Here is a 12,037-nt window from a genome sequence, read left to right as displayed (position 1 = left end):
AATGGTTAAGAATCCGCCTGCCAGGACAGGAATAAAGACACAGTTGTAGAGAATGGACTTGAGGACATGGGGAGGGGGAAGGGAAGCTGGGACAAAGTGAGAGGGTGGCATGGACATATATACACTACCAAATGTAAAACAGATAGCTAGTGGGAAGCAGCTGCATAGCACAGGGAGATCAGCTCAGTGCTTTGTGACCACCTAGAGGGGTGGGATAGAGGGTGGGAGGGAGACGCAAGAGGGAGGAGATATGGGGATATATGTATATGTATAGCTGATTCACTTTGTTATACAGCAGAACCTAACACACCATTGTAAAGCAATTATACTCCAATAAAGATGTTTAAAAAAAAGAGTTTTTAGTAAATGTAATTTCATCATGTAGAATTACATTATCTACTTAATCCATTATTACTGAACATTTACGTTATTCCCAGTCTTTTGCCATCATAAATAATGACATAGTTAACATCTTTGTGCATAAAACTCTACTTGTATTTCAAAATTATGTCGTGAGGATAGATTCCCTCAAATTAGAATTACTAGGTCAAAGAACATGAGTATTTTTATTAAGGATGTTGATACATATTGCTAAATTATCTTACGGAGAGATTGTACCAATTCACATTCCCACCAGTGGTGTATTAGAGGACTGCGTCATTTCAACAGTTTGGTAATTTTATTGGCAAATAATGAAATCTTGCTTTAATTTGCATTTTTTGATTACTGATGAGATTGAACGTTAAAAAAAATATGTTCATTAGCTATTGTTTTTTCTCTGTGAATTTTCTATTCATGTTCTTTGCTTATTTTTCTATTGCATATATTTGGGGATGTCTGTTTTTTCTTTTACTTGTAAAAACATTTACCTATTAACGATATTAAGCTTTTGTCATATTATTGCCAATGTTTTTTCTAGTTTTGTTGGACATGTAATTTTACAATTCTTGATATATAGAAGTTTCAGATTTTTACATATTTAAGTGTACCAATCTTTTTCTTTGCAGTTTTTTTTTAACTGAGTTTAGAACATTATTACTGATTCAAGGTTATGATAAATAATCAACTTTGTTTTCTTTAGTTTTATGACTCTTTTTCATACTTATCTTTTTAGTATTTTAGAATTTGTTTTGTGGTAGAATGTAACATGCAGCTCTATGCAATTTTTCTCTTTCAAAGTAGATAGTTGGATGCTGTACACAACTGATTGAATAACCCAATTTCTTTCCCATTGACTGGTGGCCCTTTCTTCATCTTATATTACTTTCTTATGTAGTCAAGGGTCTATTTCTCCAATGGTTTGTGGTTTTTGTTCTCAAGTAATACATTAATTATCAGCAATAATACTACTTTTATATCTTCTTTTCCTACAGTTAATACCCCTTATTTCTAATTCAGTATTTTTAGTTAGACTAGGATTTTTTTAGAAGACTGTCTAATAAAAATGGTAATAGTAAAAAAAACCCACAAAAAATAAAAGAATCCACCTGCCAATGCAGGTGACACAGGTTCGATCCCTGGCTCAGGAAGATCCCACATGCCGCGGAGCAATTAAGCCCATGTACCACAGCTACTGAGCCTGTGCTCTAGAGCCCACAAGCCACAACTACTGTAGCCCACGTGCCACAACTACTGAAGCCCGCGCGCCTATAGCCCATGCTCCACAACAAGAGAAGCCACCGCAATGAGAAGCCCGCACACCGCAACAAAGAGCAGGCCCCACTCTCCGCAACTAGAGAAAGCCCACGTGCAGCAACGAAGACACAACACAGACAAAAACAAACAAATAAATAAATTTATTAAAAAAAAATCAATGGGGCCGTCTGTGGTAAAAAGGAAGAGGAAATGGAAAGCTAGTCCCTTCGGCCCCAGCAGAAGTTGCAAAACAAGGAGAAGGAGGGAGAATGAGGGGCCACTCACAGCGTCCTTACCCTGCCCCCCAGGCCTGCCCCACTCGCTGAGCCATGAGGGAACGGGAGGGCTGGCGACACCGTGATGGATGTGAACAGGAGGCTGAAGGCTTGTCTCTCAGCACAGCCTGGGTCTATTGCAAGCCTCTCAGAGAAATCGTGGTTTCAGTGGGTGCAGCCTCCCGCAGGGCTGCAGAGCTGCCGTGGAGGAAAGTGGCGGATAGGTGAACCGGAAGCGACACCCCTGGATCTCTTGCTTCCCCAGGCCTGGAGGATTTCACGCAGCCTGGGAATGGACAGCACTTTAAGCCAGCATGGTTCCCCAAAAGGACAAATGGGACCGATAACCCTCTCTGTTGACCATTCCGGAAGCCAGGCCAGCCCATTGCTCTGCAGAGGAGCCCGGTGACCGTCCCAGACCCCTCTGCCAGACAACACCAGGTCTCAAAAGCCTCCAGATGCCATTTGGGAGAGGGGCAGGGGAAGGGAGAGGAAACACGAAGCCTGAGTCCTCCAGAAGACAGAAGACACTGAGCTATCACAGACGGGCAAGTGTAAAGTTTGCTCCTTCCCGCTACCTAGAAGGTGGCGAAGAGATTTCATCTATCATAGAAAACAAGGTCTGTGTTCTGTGCACACTGCAGCAGTGATGTGAACATCGGATGATACCCACACTCCCACCCCGCCCCCGAGCATACATATCTCTTGGCCGCAGCAAAGTGCCCACGGTCCATTCTCAAGAAAACATATCGTTGCCACGATTCTTTTAAAATTTGTTTCTCTGGCATGCCATGTGGCATGCGGGTTGCAGGATCTTAGTTCCCTGACCAGGGATAGAACCCGGGCCCCCTGCATTGCGAGCGTGGAGTCTTAACCACTGGACCACCAGGGAAGTCCCTAAAATTTGTTTCTTGATTGCTCTCTTTTCTGTGACTACCTATCTGTCTTTAACTGTTCAAAAGCCAACTTTCCATCCCTGATGCCTTTGATGGGTGTGTGACTTGGGACGGGGGTTGGGAGGTATAAATCTCACACCCATCAGAGGTATCAGGCACCCCATCCCTGTGAGTGGGCAATGGGGAGCAGGGTGACAAGTTCCAGCGACTCTGGAGGCAGGTGGAGGGGAGGCAGTTGGAGGTGCAGAGATTCAGGAAGAGAAGAGCTGAGGAATGGGGCCACCATCAGCTTCATGCAGCAGAAACTGGCCCCACGGCCTCTCTGATACAGGACTCCAAGATGGCAGACCCCAACCAAGAGGCTCCAAAGGACAGATACGTACCCCCCAGACCAGTGGAAGATGGAGGGAGTGTACATCTTCCCATCAGTGCGGCCAGTATCTTCCCTCTCTCCCTCAGAGGTACCCTGTCTTCCAGCCTGAATTCCAGGCACAAGGAGGTTGGGGACTGGCCCTGAGAACACCTAAGTGTTCTGGAATGGAGGATTTTTCATTCAGGTCCACCGTTTTGCACACACTCTACCCCAGCCTCATGAGCCTTCTGGTCTCTAGAAATGTGAAGATTATCTATGTTCAGTCCTTGCCATGTCTTTTTTTACCAACCTCAAAACCCCATCATGGCTGCCCTAGTCCTGGCCACAGAAAGCTCTGAGCAATGGCAGGGTTGATGCCACAAGCAGGGGTCACCTCCTCACCACGTGGGGCTCTGTTTCTAGGAGACGGCAGAGCTCTCAGTCAGGTAATAAAGCTCAGCGGTCACCCTGGAAGCCCACACCCCACGTACGTTAGCCAGAGGCACCCCTTCCCCTGGGCTTCTCCTCCACTCGCTCAGCATGCAGCTGTGAACATCTCCGTCAGCAGGGCGCTGTGCTGGGGGCCTGGGGAGCAGTGAACGAGGCAGACCTCACGCCAGCTTCTTGGAGCTCATTCTTAACAGAGTCCTGTGTATCTGACCACTTTGCACATGTGCCTAATTTAATCATTGCAAGAAGCCCTTGAGGAAGTGACATTGGTCCCATTTCACCCTTGAGGAAACTAAAGCAAAGCCATGTGCTGGCTCGCTGATCTCAGAGCCTAATCTGTTGGGCTGCAAACTCTTCCTTCCCATCTCGATTTATTCCTGCCCCTCTCCAGTCTCTGCTCCTGGGACCCAGACAGCAGCTCCTTCGGAGCAAAAATTACCACCTGTCCACAACACTGTAAATCAACTGTGCTCCAATCAAAACTTTAAAAAATTACCAGCTGTTAAAATGCTCGAGCTGGGGGAGGGACCTTAGCGCTTATTAAAAGCCACTGAGAACCATTTATCAGGCAGAGAGCTGAGCGCCAATGCAGGGGAAAAGGAAACAGGAGTGGGAGGATTTGAACAAAGGGAGGTGGTAACGGAAGTGGGTAGGTACCTGAGGCAAATCCTGCCTGACGAGTGTGCCTGGGCAGCCACCATCAGCGCGTAGCCGTTTACAGTAACTGACAATCTAAGTGAACGCCCCTGTATCATTAACTGTTGCCCAAGAAGTCTCTGCAGAAACCAGCAGACGGTCTTATGAAGAGCGAGGCGGTGGTTCGGGGGTGGGACGAAAGGAAAGACAAGCGGTGATTCCTTTGGGGTGTGAGATGTAAAGGCCCAACACTGATTGACTCTGTTTCTTACTTGGGGTTAAACTGCAAACACTCTGAACCTGGAGTTTCTAGCCCTTCCACCAAGAGATCTCCCCAGCTCAGGTCAGCAGGGAGACAGGGGGTGACCTCTGAGAGAGGGTGCTCCCTCATCTCATAAAAGGAGACATGGGTGCAGACTTAGGTGGGAACCCAAGGCCAATGTTGGTTGGAGTCCATTCAGGGGCTGAGAGGCAGGTTGGACCCCCAGCCCAGGAGTGTGCCCCCTACACCCACTGAGAGGGGCCTGATGAAAACCTCCCATTGCCAACCTCAGCTCTCTCATCACTGAAGATTTGTTTCTCCAGAATACGCCAGATGCTGTTAAGGTTTTTAAGAGTTTAAAAAGGTAAACAACAAGTCAAACAAAAAACCCTGTACACCCCCAAATGAGGAAACACTCAAATGAAACCCTTGTCAAGGCCAGTAAGAGGATGTGAAATTATCAGGTGTTTTTTCCCCAGGCTGAAAGCCTTCAACTCACTCCTTTCCTAAATTTGCCTACAGAACATACACCACTGGTACTTGTCAGTACGTGTGGGTATTTGTGAGTTTGCCAGGCAAGAACATGTTGGCAAGAGTCGGCAGCGAGAAGCAACATTCTTCCCAAACACCACGGTGCAGCTGGTCACATGCTTTCAACGAAAATCACCTTTTTAAAACCTCTGGCCATTTTTCTTAAGGCCAAGCGTATAGCGACTCCAGTGCTCGGCTCACAGCTTCCTCTTTCCTGCACATGCCCACATGCACATACACGTACGCACACACCCCTGAAGGTGTAGGGACTGAAAATCCGTCTCTGTGCTGCTGGTCAAGCAGAGCCACCATTCAATGCACGTGTGACCTTCTGAGGGTTCCCAACAGGCTGGCAGCTGCAGGAGGGGCATCCTGGCCCCTGGTGAGGGAGAGGGGTCTGGCGTGTCCTGTCTGCAGCGGGCACGTCTGGAGCTCATCGTGCCTGGGGAGGACTTTGGGCAGCACAGGCAGGCTCTGGCCCCAGAATAAAAGTCTATGGGGTCAGGGTCTCCCACTCTGAGACCAAAGATACATGGAATTAGCAGCCCAAAGATACACAGTGCTGGGGAAATGGAAGAGCACTGAAGCCAGAGCCTGCCACTTACTGCTCTGGGACCTGTGGCAAGTTACTTACTCTCTCTGAACCTCTGCAGAAGGAGAGACATTCCTTTATAAGAAAAATGCATCTATTTCTTTCACACATGCATAAAATAATCACCCTGAATCCGAGAATGTTAGAGATGAGAAACTACATAAGATTATTATTATTCAGTCCAACCTCTTACCTGTATAAACAGGGCTCAAAAAAGTCAGGTGACTCTATTTACAATAGCCAGGTCATGGAAGCAACCTAAATGCCCATCGAAAGACGAATGGATAAAGAAGATGTGGTACATATATACAGTGGAATATTACTCAGCCATAAAAAGGAACGAAATTGGGTCATTTGTAGAGACGTGGATGGACCTAGAGACTGTCATACAGAGTGAAGTAAGTCAGGAAGAGAAAAACAAATATCGTATAGTAACGCATATATGTGGAACCTAGAAAAATGGTTCAGATGAACCGGTTTGCAGGGCAGAAGTAGAGACACAGATGCAGAGAACAAACGTATGGACACCAAGGGGGGAAAGCGGGGGGTGGGGTACTGGGATGAACTGGGAGATTGGGATTGACATGTATACACTAATGTGTATAAAACATATAACTAATAAGAACCTGCTGTATAAAAAATTAAATTAAATTAAAAACAATTTTTTAAAAAGCTCAGGTGACGCATGTGGAGGTCACACAGTAGGTAAGCTGAGGAGCTACAGCTGTACCGTCCGTTATGCAGACACTCACCACATGTGGCTATTTACACTTCAAGTTAATTCAAAAGAAATAAAATTGGAAATTCAGCTCGTCTGCCACACCAGCCACATTTCCAGTGCTGGGCGGCCCCGTGTAGCAAGCGGCCACCATATGGACCACCATATGCGGGTAAAGAACTTTCCATCGTCACAGGGAGCTGCGCTATTGGGCAGCCCTAGGCTAGAGGTCACAACTCAGATCTTCGGACTCTTAAGCCCTATGTTCTGTCCCCCGCTCCTGACCTCCCTAGCTTCCTACGTGAAATACAAGGATTTCAGCAAAACTACGGACAAGCATGAGGTCTGCTTCCCAGGTCCCAATCTTACACGCCCGCCACTGCAACTTAGAATTCACATTGAAGTTGACCCACCACTTAGGAAATGATAAGTGAAGCCATTGCTCCTGCTTGTAAGAACCAAATAGACTCCTTTTGTTGTTACAGTGAGGAGATGGGAGGTTTTTGGAATTGGGTGGTATGGTCCTTTCGAAATGACTTGAACAAGATGTGTGCTCTGAACAAATACATTCCCACTTATCTTAAAAAGCACTTGGCCAGTGACCCTCACTGCCGATCTCCAGAGGCAGCCACCCCAGGCCTACTGGGTTCAGCCACTACGAATAGACTTGGGCTACACATTCTGAGGCTCTGGGGACAGGAGCCCATGGAAACTCCTAGAGTGATGGTATGGTCAGAGCACAAGGCTGGAGGCCAGGGTCTGATGGAGCCAGTGTTGATCTTGGCCAAGCCCTTCTAGGCCCATCCTGTGCTTTTTCCTCTTTCGACTCAGATGGTCAGAGGCAAGGACAGATGACCCCCTCTCACATGCTCTGTGCTAATGGAGAGGCTTAGCGCCCTGCCGTAAAGCATGACGTTATCTAGAACTGCTCATTCTACATCAGTGTTTCTTTACATTTTGGGGATCACAGACCTTCTAAGTAGCTATTGGAAGCTGTGGATCTTCTCCCAAGGGAACCAATATATGTATACAGATTCTACTTTTTGTAAATCATTTCAGGCCACTGCTGGCTTTGAAGATGGAAGGGGCTATAAGCCAAGGAATGCAGGTGGCCTCCAGAAGCCGGAAAAGGCAAGAAAACATATCATCCCCTAGAGCTTCCAGAAAGGAACACAGCTCTGCCGACACCTTGATTTCAACCCAGGGAGACCCAGGCCAGACTTCTGACCTCCAGAACTACGAGACGATACCTTTGTGCTGTTTTAAGTCACTACATTTGTGTGGTAATTTTGATATAGCAGCAATAGAAACTAATACAGATTTTTTTGGTCTTTAAAGCTCCACTGAAACACAACTTCCCAAAGATAATGAGAAAAAAAAACATGGCTGAAAAGTCAGGCTCTTGTTCTCTGTGAGCAAAGGCAGACACAGTCCCAGGCTCCAGGGGACAAAGCCACAGTCAGCAAGTCGGCAACAGGCACCCTATAGGATGCTGCTGCCAACAGAAGACACGCTTCTCACCTGCTCAGGGCAGAAAGGACATGCATCCCAACCTGTCTTTTAGGCTCCTCCCCACTCCTTCCAGGACCAGACAGCACATGAAGCAGCAGCATCTTCAAAAACAGAGAATGGCAATGCCTGCGATACTACAAAACTTCAGCGAAGGAGAATTTTCAGAAACCATGTGTCTGAGGTTAACTGAGTTTTGAGGTCAGCAGATAACGAGTAGACACCATGCTGGGTTTCAGTAATCTGGCCCCTCTAAAGAGGCGCCCCACACTGGGAGCTGTCCTTTACAAACGAGGATCCGGCCGAGCCTGAGGTCAGGGGTCCTCTTGAAACTCTGGTTGGAGGACACGGGAGGTGTTATTGTAGGAGAAGGAGCGGGTGTGGATCTGAACATCGGACCCCAACTCTCTCCCAGACGGGCCTTTGAACAAATTAAGTCCCACCCTCAGGGAGCTGTGAAATTTCTCTTTTTGTTCCTAACTAAGGGGATGAAGGGGGGCAGGGGAGGGGATGTTTGTGTATACGTGCATATACGTACGTACACACCCTGAGAACACACACAAATACATGTGTTCTAGGTATCTGAGGTCGTTTTTAGGCAGCACAAGTCTGAAAGAATTCATGTTCTGACACACACATGTTCATAATAAGCCTGAGAGATGGTTTCCATTTGTAAGCCACAGACTAATTACAATCGTAGGAGGTGAGGGCGGGGTGGGACTAAATGGATTTACCCAGAACACGTCTAGGTCATGTGCAAATAGAGGACGTGGTTTAAATGTGAATTCCAAGCAGCAACAGAGACTTTCATCAAAAGAAAACCCTCCACCATCACCCTATTGTAGCCGTTCCTAAAAAACGTCTGGTCCCTAGGGCCTCCCTGGTGGTCCAGCGGCTAAGACTCTGCGCTCCTAGTGCAGGGGGCCTGCTTTCGATCCCTAGTCGGGGAACTAGATCCCACATGCCACAACTGGGAGTTGGCATGCCGCAACTAAGAAGATCCCACACGCCAGAACACACACGGCAACGAAGATCCTGCATGCTGCAGCTGAGACCTAGTGCAGCCAAATAAATAAATAAATAGTAAAAAAAAAAAAGAAAAGTCTGGTCCCCAAAGAGATAATGCTTTCCTGTAGCACCTGAAGTAGTTGTTTTACCCTGCAGCCATTCTGCTCTTTTGAGCTGGAATCGGAGAGCTCATATAATCTTAGGACTGGAAAGGTCTTCAATTTAAGCAATATCATCTTACTTTAAATACAAGCCAGGGACTTCCTTGGCGGTCCAGTGGTTAAGATTTTGCCTTCCAATGCAGGGGGTGCGGGTTCGATCCCTGGTAGGGGAGCTAAGATCTCACATGCCTCACAGCCAAGAAACCAAAACGGAAGCAATATTGTAACAAATTCAATAAAGACTTTAAAAATGGTCCACATCGAAAAAATCTTTACATGTAACCCATGTCTTTCTACTGATGTCTAGAGGAAGAGATGCCTCATCCAGACCAGGCAGAGGCCAGGCCCCTCTCAGAACCCAGCAGACTTTCTTCCTAGGATGCTCAGAACCTACTGGATTCTTAAAAATCCCTTTAACTCCCCCAGAGATCTTGAATTAAGCAGGATTTCAGAGTCTCACCTATCTGGTGCCTCCACAGAGCATGCGTGAGAGACCGAAGGACCAGCTCCTAGGCCCCAGGGAAAAGGCAGGGCTCCATTGCCTATTGACATAATCAAGCCCAGGGAGACTTGGCTGGCTAAAACTTGAATGAACTTGTCCTACACACCAAGCAGGGCATATTGGAACTACCCCCAAGCCTGGGCCATCTTGAGTTAACCTTTCCACACTTCTGTCCTGCAGCGCCCAATCCAAAGTGAGCCCAGGGACTTCCCTGGTGGCGCAGTGATTAAGACACACACACCCCCAGTGCGAGGGGGCCAGGTTTGATCCCTGGTCAGGGAACTATAGATCCCACATGCATGCCGCAACTAAGGAGCCTACCTGCTGCAACTAAGACCTGGCGCAACCAAATAATAAATTTTTTTTAATTTAAAAACAAACAAACAAAAAAGCGAGCCCAAATTTTCAGGGAAAACCACTCAGTCTGTCAGCCAGAGAATACCCTGTTGACACGTTCAGTGCCGATAACACTGCTCTTCTCCATCCACGTGGCTCAGCTTTGGGAAAGGGACGAGCGTCTATTTGTAGTTGTGAGTGACCGACTTCCTACGGCTCTGCCCTTTGCGGGGCTGCAGCCCAGCCAAACAGTAAAATAATGCGCTTGTGTGGGCAAAGCCTCCTCCGTGCCCAGCACGGAGTGTGGGTGAGGCCGCAGAGCTTCTCCCTCAGCTGAACTTGGCCTCTCCAGGAAAGATGAGTTGGGGCGCGAAGCTCTCATCACCGAAACACACAGGATGCCAATACACCAGTATAACACTGCCTCTAGAGCTCAGGGGCCACAAGCACACCTCCCGCACCCAGCTAGGGAGCCACTCCACCACCAGGGCCGCCACCAGCACGGCTCACAACCCCCAGCAGAGGGCTTCCAGCACGGTTCAAGTATTACGTTTTCCCATCTGCTTCTCATAATCTTGAGGGGAGTAGAGGAGTTCTCTCTTGACCTGTGTCACAGAGGAGGAAGCTTGAGATACCCCAGCTTTCCCAGAGTCACACAGCTGGTCAGGGACAGACACCAGACAGGGAGCTGTGCTCACCAAGGCCCAGCTCTAGGCTCTTCCCCGATTATTCCTGAGTTAGTACGATAAAAGCTGCCGTTTATTGAACACTTACTTTGTGTCAGCACTGCCCTAGGCATTTCTGTGCAGCTCCAGTTCTTAAAATTACCTTCTACGGAGTTCGTAGACCAACGTTACAGGGGGAGGAAGTGAGGCTCAGAGGGGTTAACTGACTTATTGAAGGCCACACAGCTACTGAGGGATGGAATGGGGATCCCAAGCCCCATCCACGGGCTCCAAAGCTCCTCGGACAGACCCACCGAGAAGAAGGGCAGTTCTCCCCGCCCGCAGTTAGGGGACGAAGAAAGCTACCTCATTGCCACGTTGCTGCCGTCGATCACTATGGGTCGCAAGGAACTGGCTGGGCCTCCTCTGTCCTCTTCCGGGTCCGCCCTCAGCCCGCGCTGGGCAGAGTCGGGGTTCCCACAGGAGCCCCTGGGAACGAGCAGGGGCGCGGCGCTGCCCTCGTGGGCACTGGGCCGGCTGCCCGTCTGGATCAGCTCCTGCAGCACGTCGTTGACCAGGGCATCCTCGCCCAGCTTGCCCAGCACCCTGACCACATCCTCCCGGCCGTAGCCCAGCTTCTGGAAGAACTCCATCTTTCTCGAGCGCTCCATGCTGTGCCAGCTGGGCCCCCGTGAGGGTCCTGCCACCGGCCTCCTCCTGGCAGAGCCCTACCGGCATGAGCTAGAGAGAAAAGGCATCCATCAGGTGTTTCCTGGGCAGAGGAGGTGAATTATGGGTGCTCTCTCCCCCCACTTATCTGTCAGGAAGTCACGTCGGGGCCTGGTCCCCTGAGGAGTTTCAGTGGCTCAGCGTGCTTGAAGAGCCACGATGCAACCACGGTGCCTGTACTAGTGGCTCTCCCAGGCCTTCACCCCCCTCCCGGTCCCGCAAGGGGGCCAGAGGGACCCGGAGCCGCTGAGCAGGCCACCCAGCCCTGGGGACATTTGTGCACAGGCCAAAGAAATGTTTTTGAGGCTCTGCTATGGCTGAATGGTTTCCCCCGCCAAATTCATATGTTGAAGCCCAGCCCCCAGCCCCCCAGTATGTGACTATTTGGAGATAGGGTCTTTAAAGAGGTGATTAAGGTAAAAGGAGGTCAGTGGAGTGGGCCCTAATGCAATAAGACTGGTGTCCACATAAGAAGAGGAGATCCGGACACAGTTGGGTACAGAGGGAAGGCCATGCGAAAGCACAGGGGAAAAAGGCCATCTACCAGCTGAGGAGAGAGGCCTCGGAAGAAACCAGCCCCACCGACACTGTGATCTCAGGCTTCTGGCCACCTGAACTGTGAGGAGGTGATGATAATAATAATAGTAATAATAATTATAATAATAAATTAAAATTTTAAAAATAAATCTACAAAGTCATCCCTTGGTAGTGGGGGCAGGGGGTAGGCTCCAGGATCCCTGCAGATACCAAACTCTGTGGATGCTTGAGTCCCTTATATAA

The 12,037-nt window shown here is 48.7% G+C and overlaps 1 protein-coding gene across 2 annotated transcripts in view; it reads right to left on the bottom strand.

Annotated features, from left to right (window-relative positions):
• The window catches only part of ZC3H12D (zinc finger CCCH-type containing 12D), a 45,205-nt gene that overhangs the window by 15,352 nt on the left and 17,816 nt on the right, over window positions 1-12,037 (bottom strand). For both annotated transcript variants that reach the window (XM_067701803.1, XM_067701804.1), the window contains exon 3: window positions 10,895-11,269. In XM_067701803.1, coding sequence (XP_067557904.1) covers window positions 10,895-11,199 — 305 coding nt within the window. In that variant the 5' untranslated portion in view covers window positions 11,200-11,269. The remainder of the gene's footprint in view (window positions 1-10,894; window positions 11,270-12,037) is intronic.

Source organism: Pseudorca crassidens, chromosome 13, assembly GCF_039906515.1.
Source record: "Pseudorca crassidens isolate mPseCra1 chromosome 13, mPseCra1.hap1, whole genome shotgun sequence".
In the NCBI taxonomy this organism is placed as follows: Eukaryota; Metazoa; Chordata; class Mammalia; order Artiodactyla; family Delphinidae; genus Pseudorca; species Pseudorca crassidens.
This window is presented reverse-complemented; position numbering and strand designations above follow the sequence as displayed.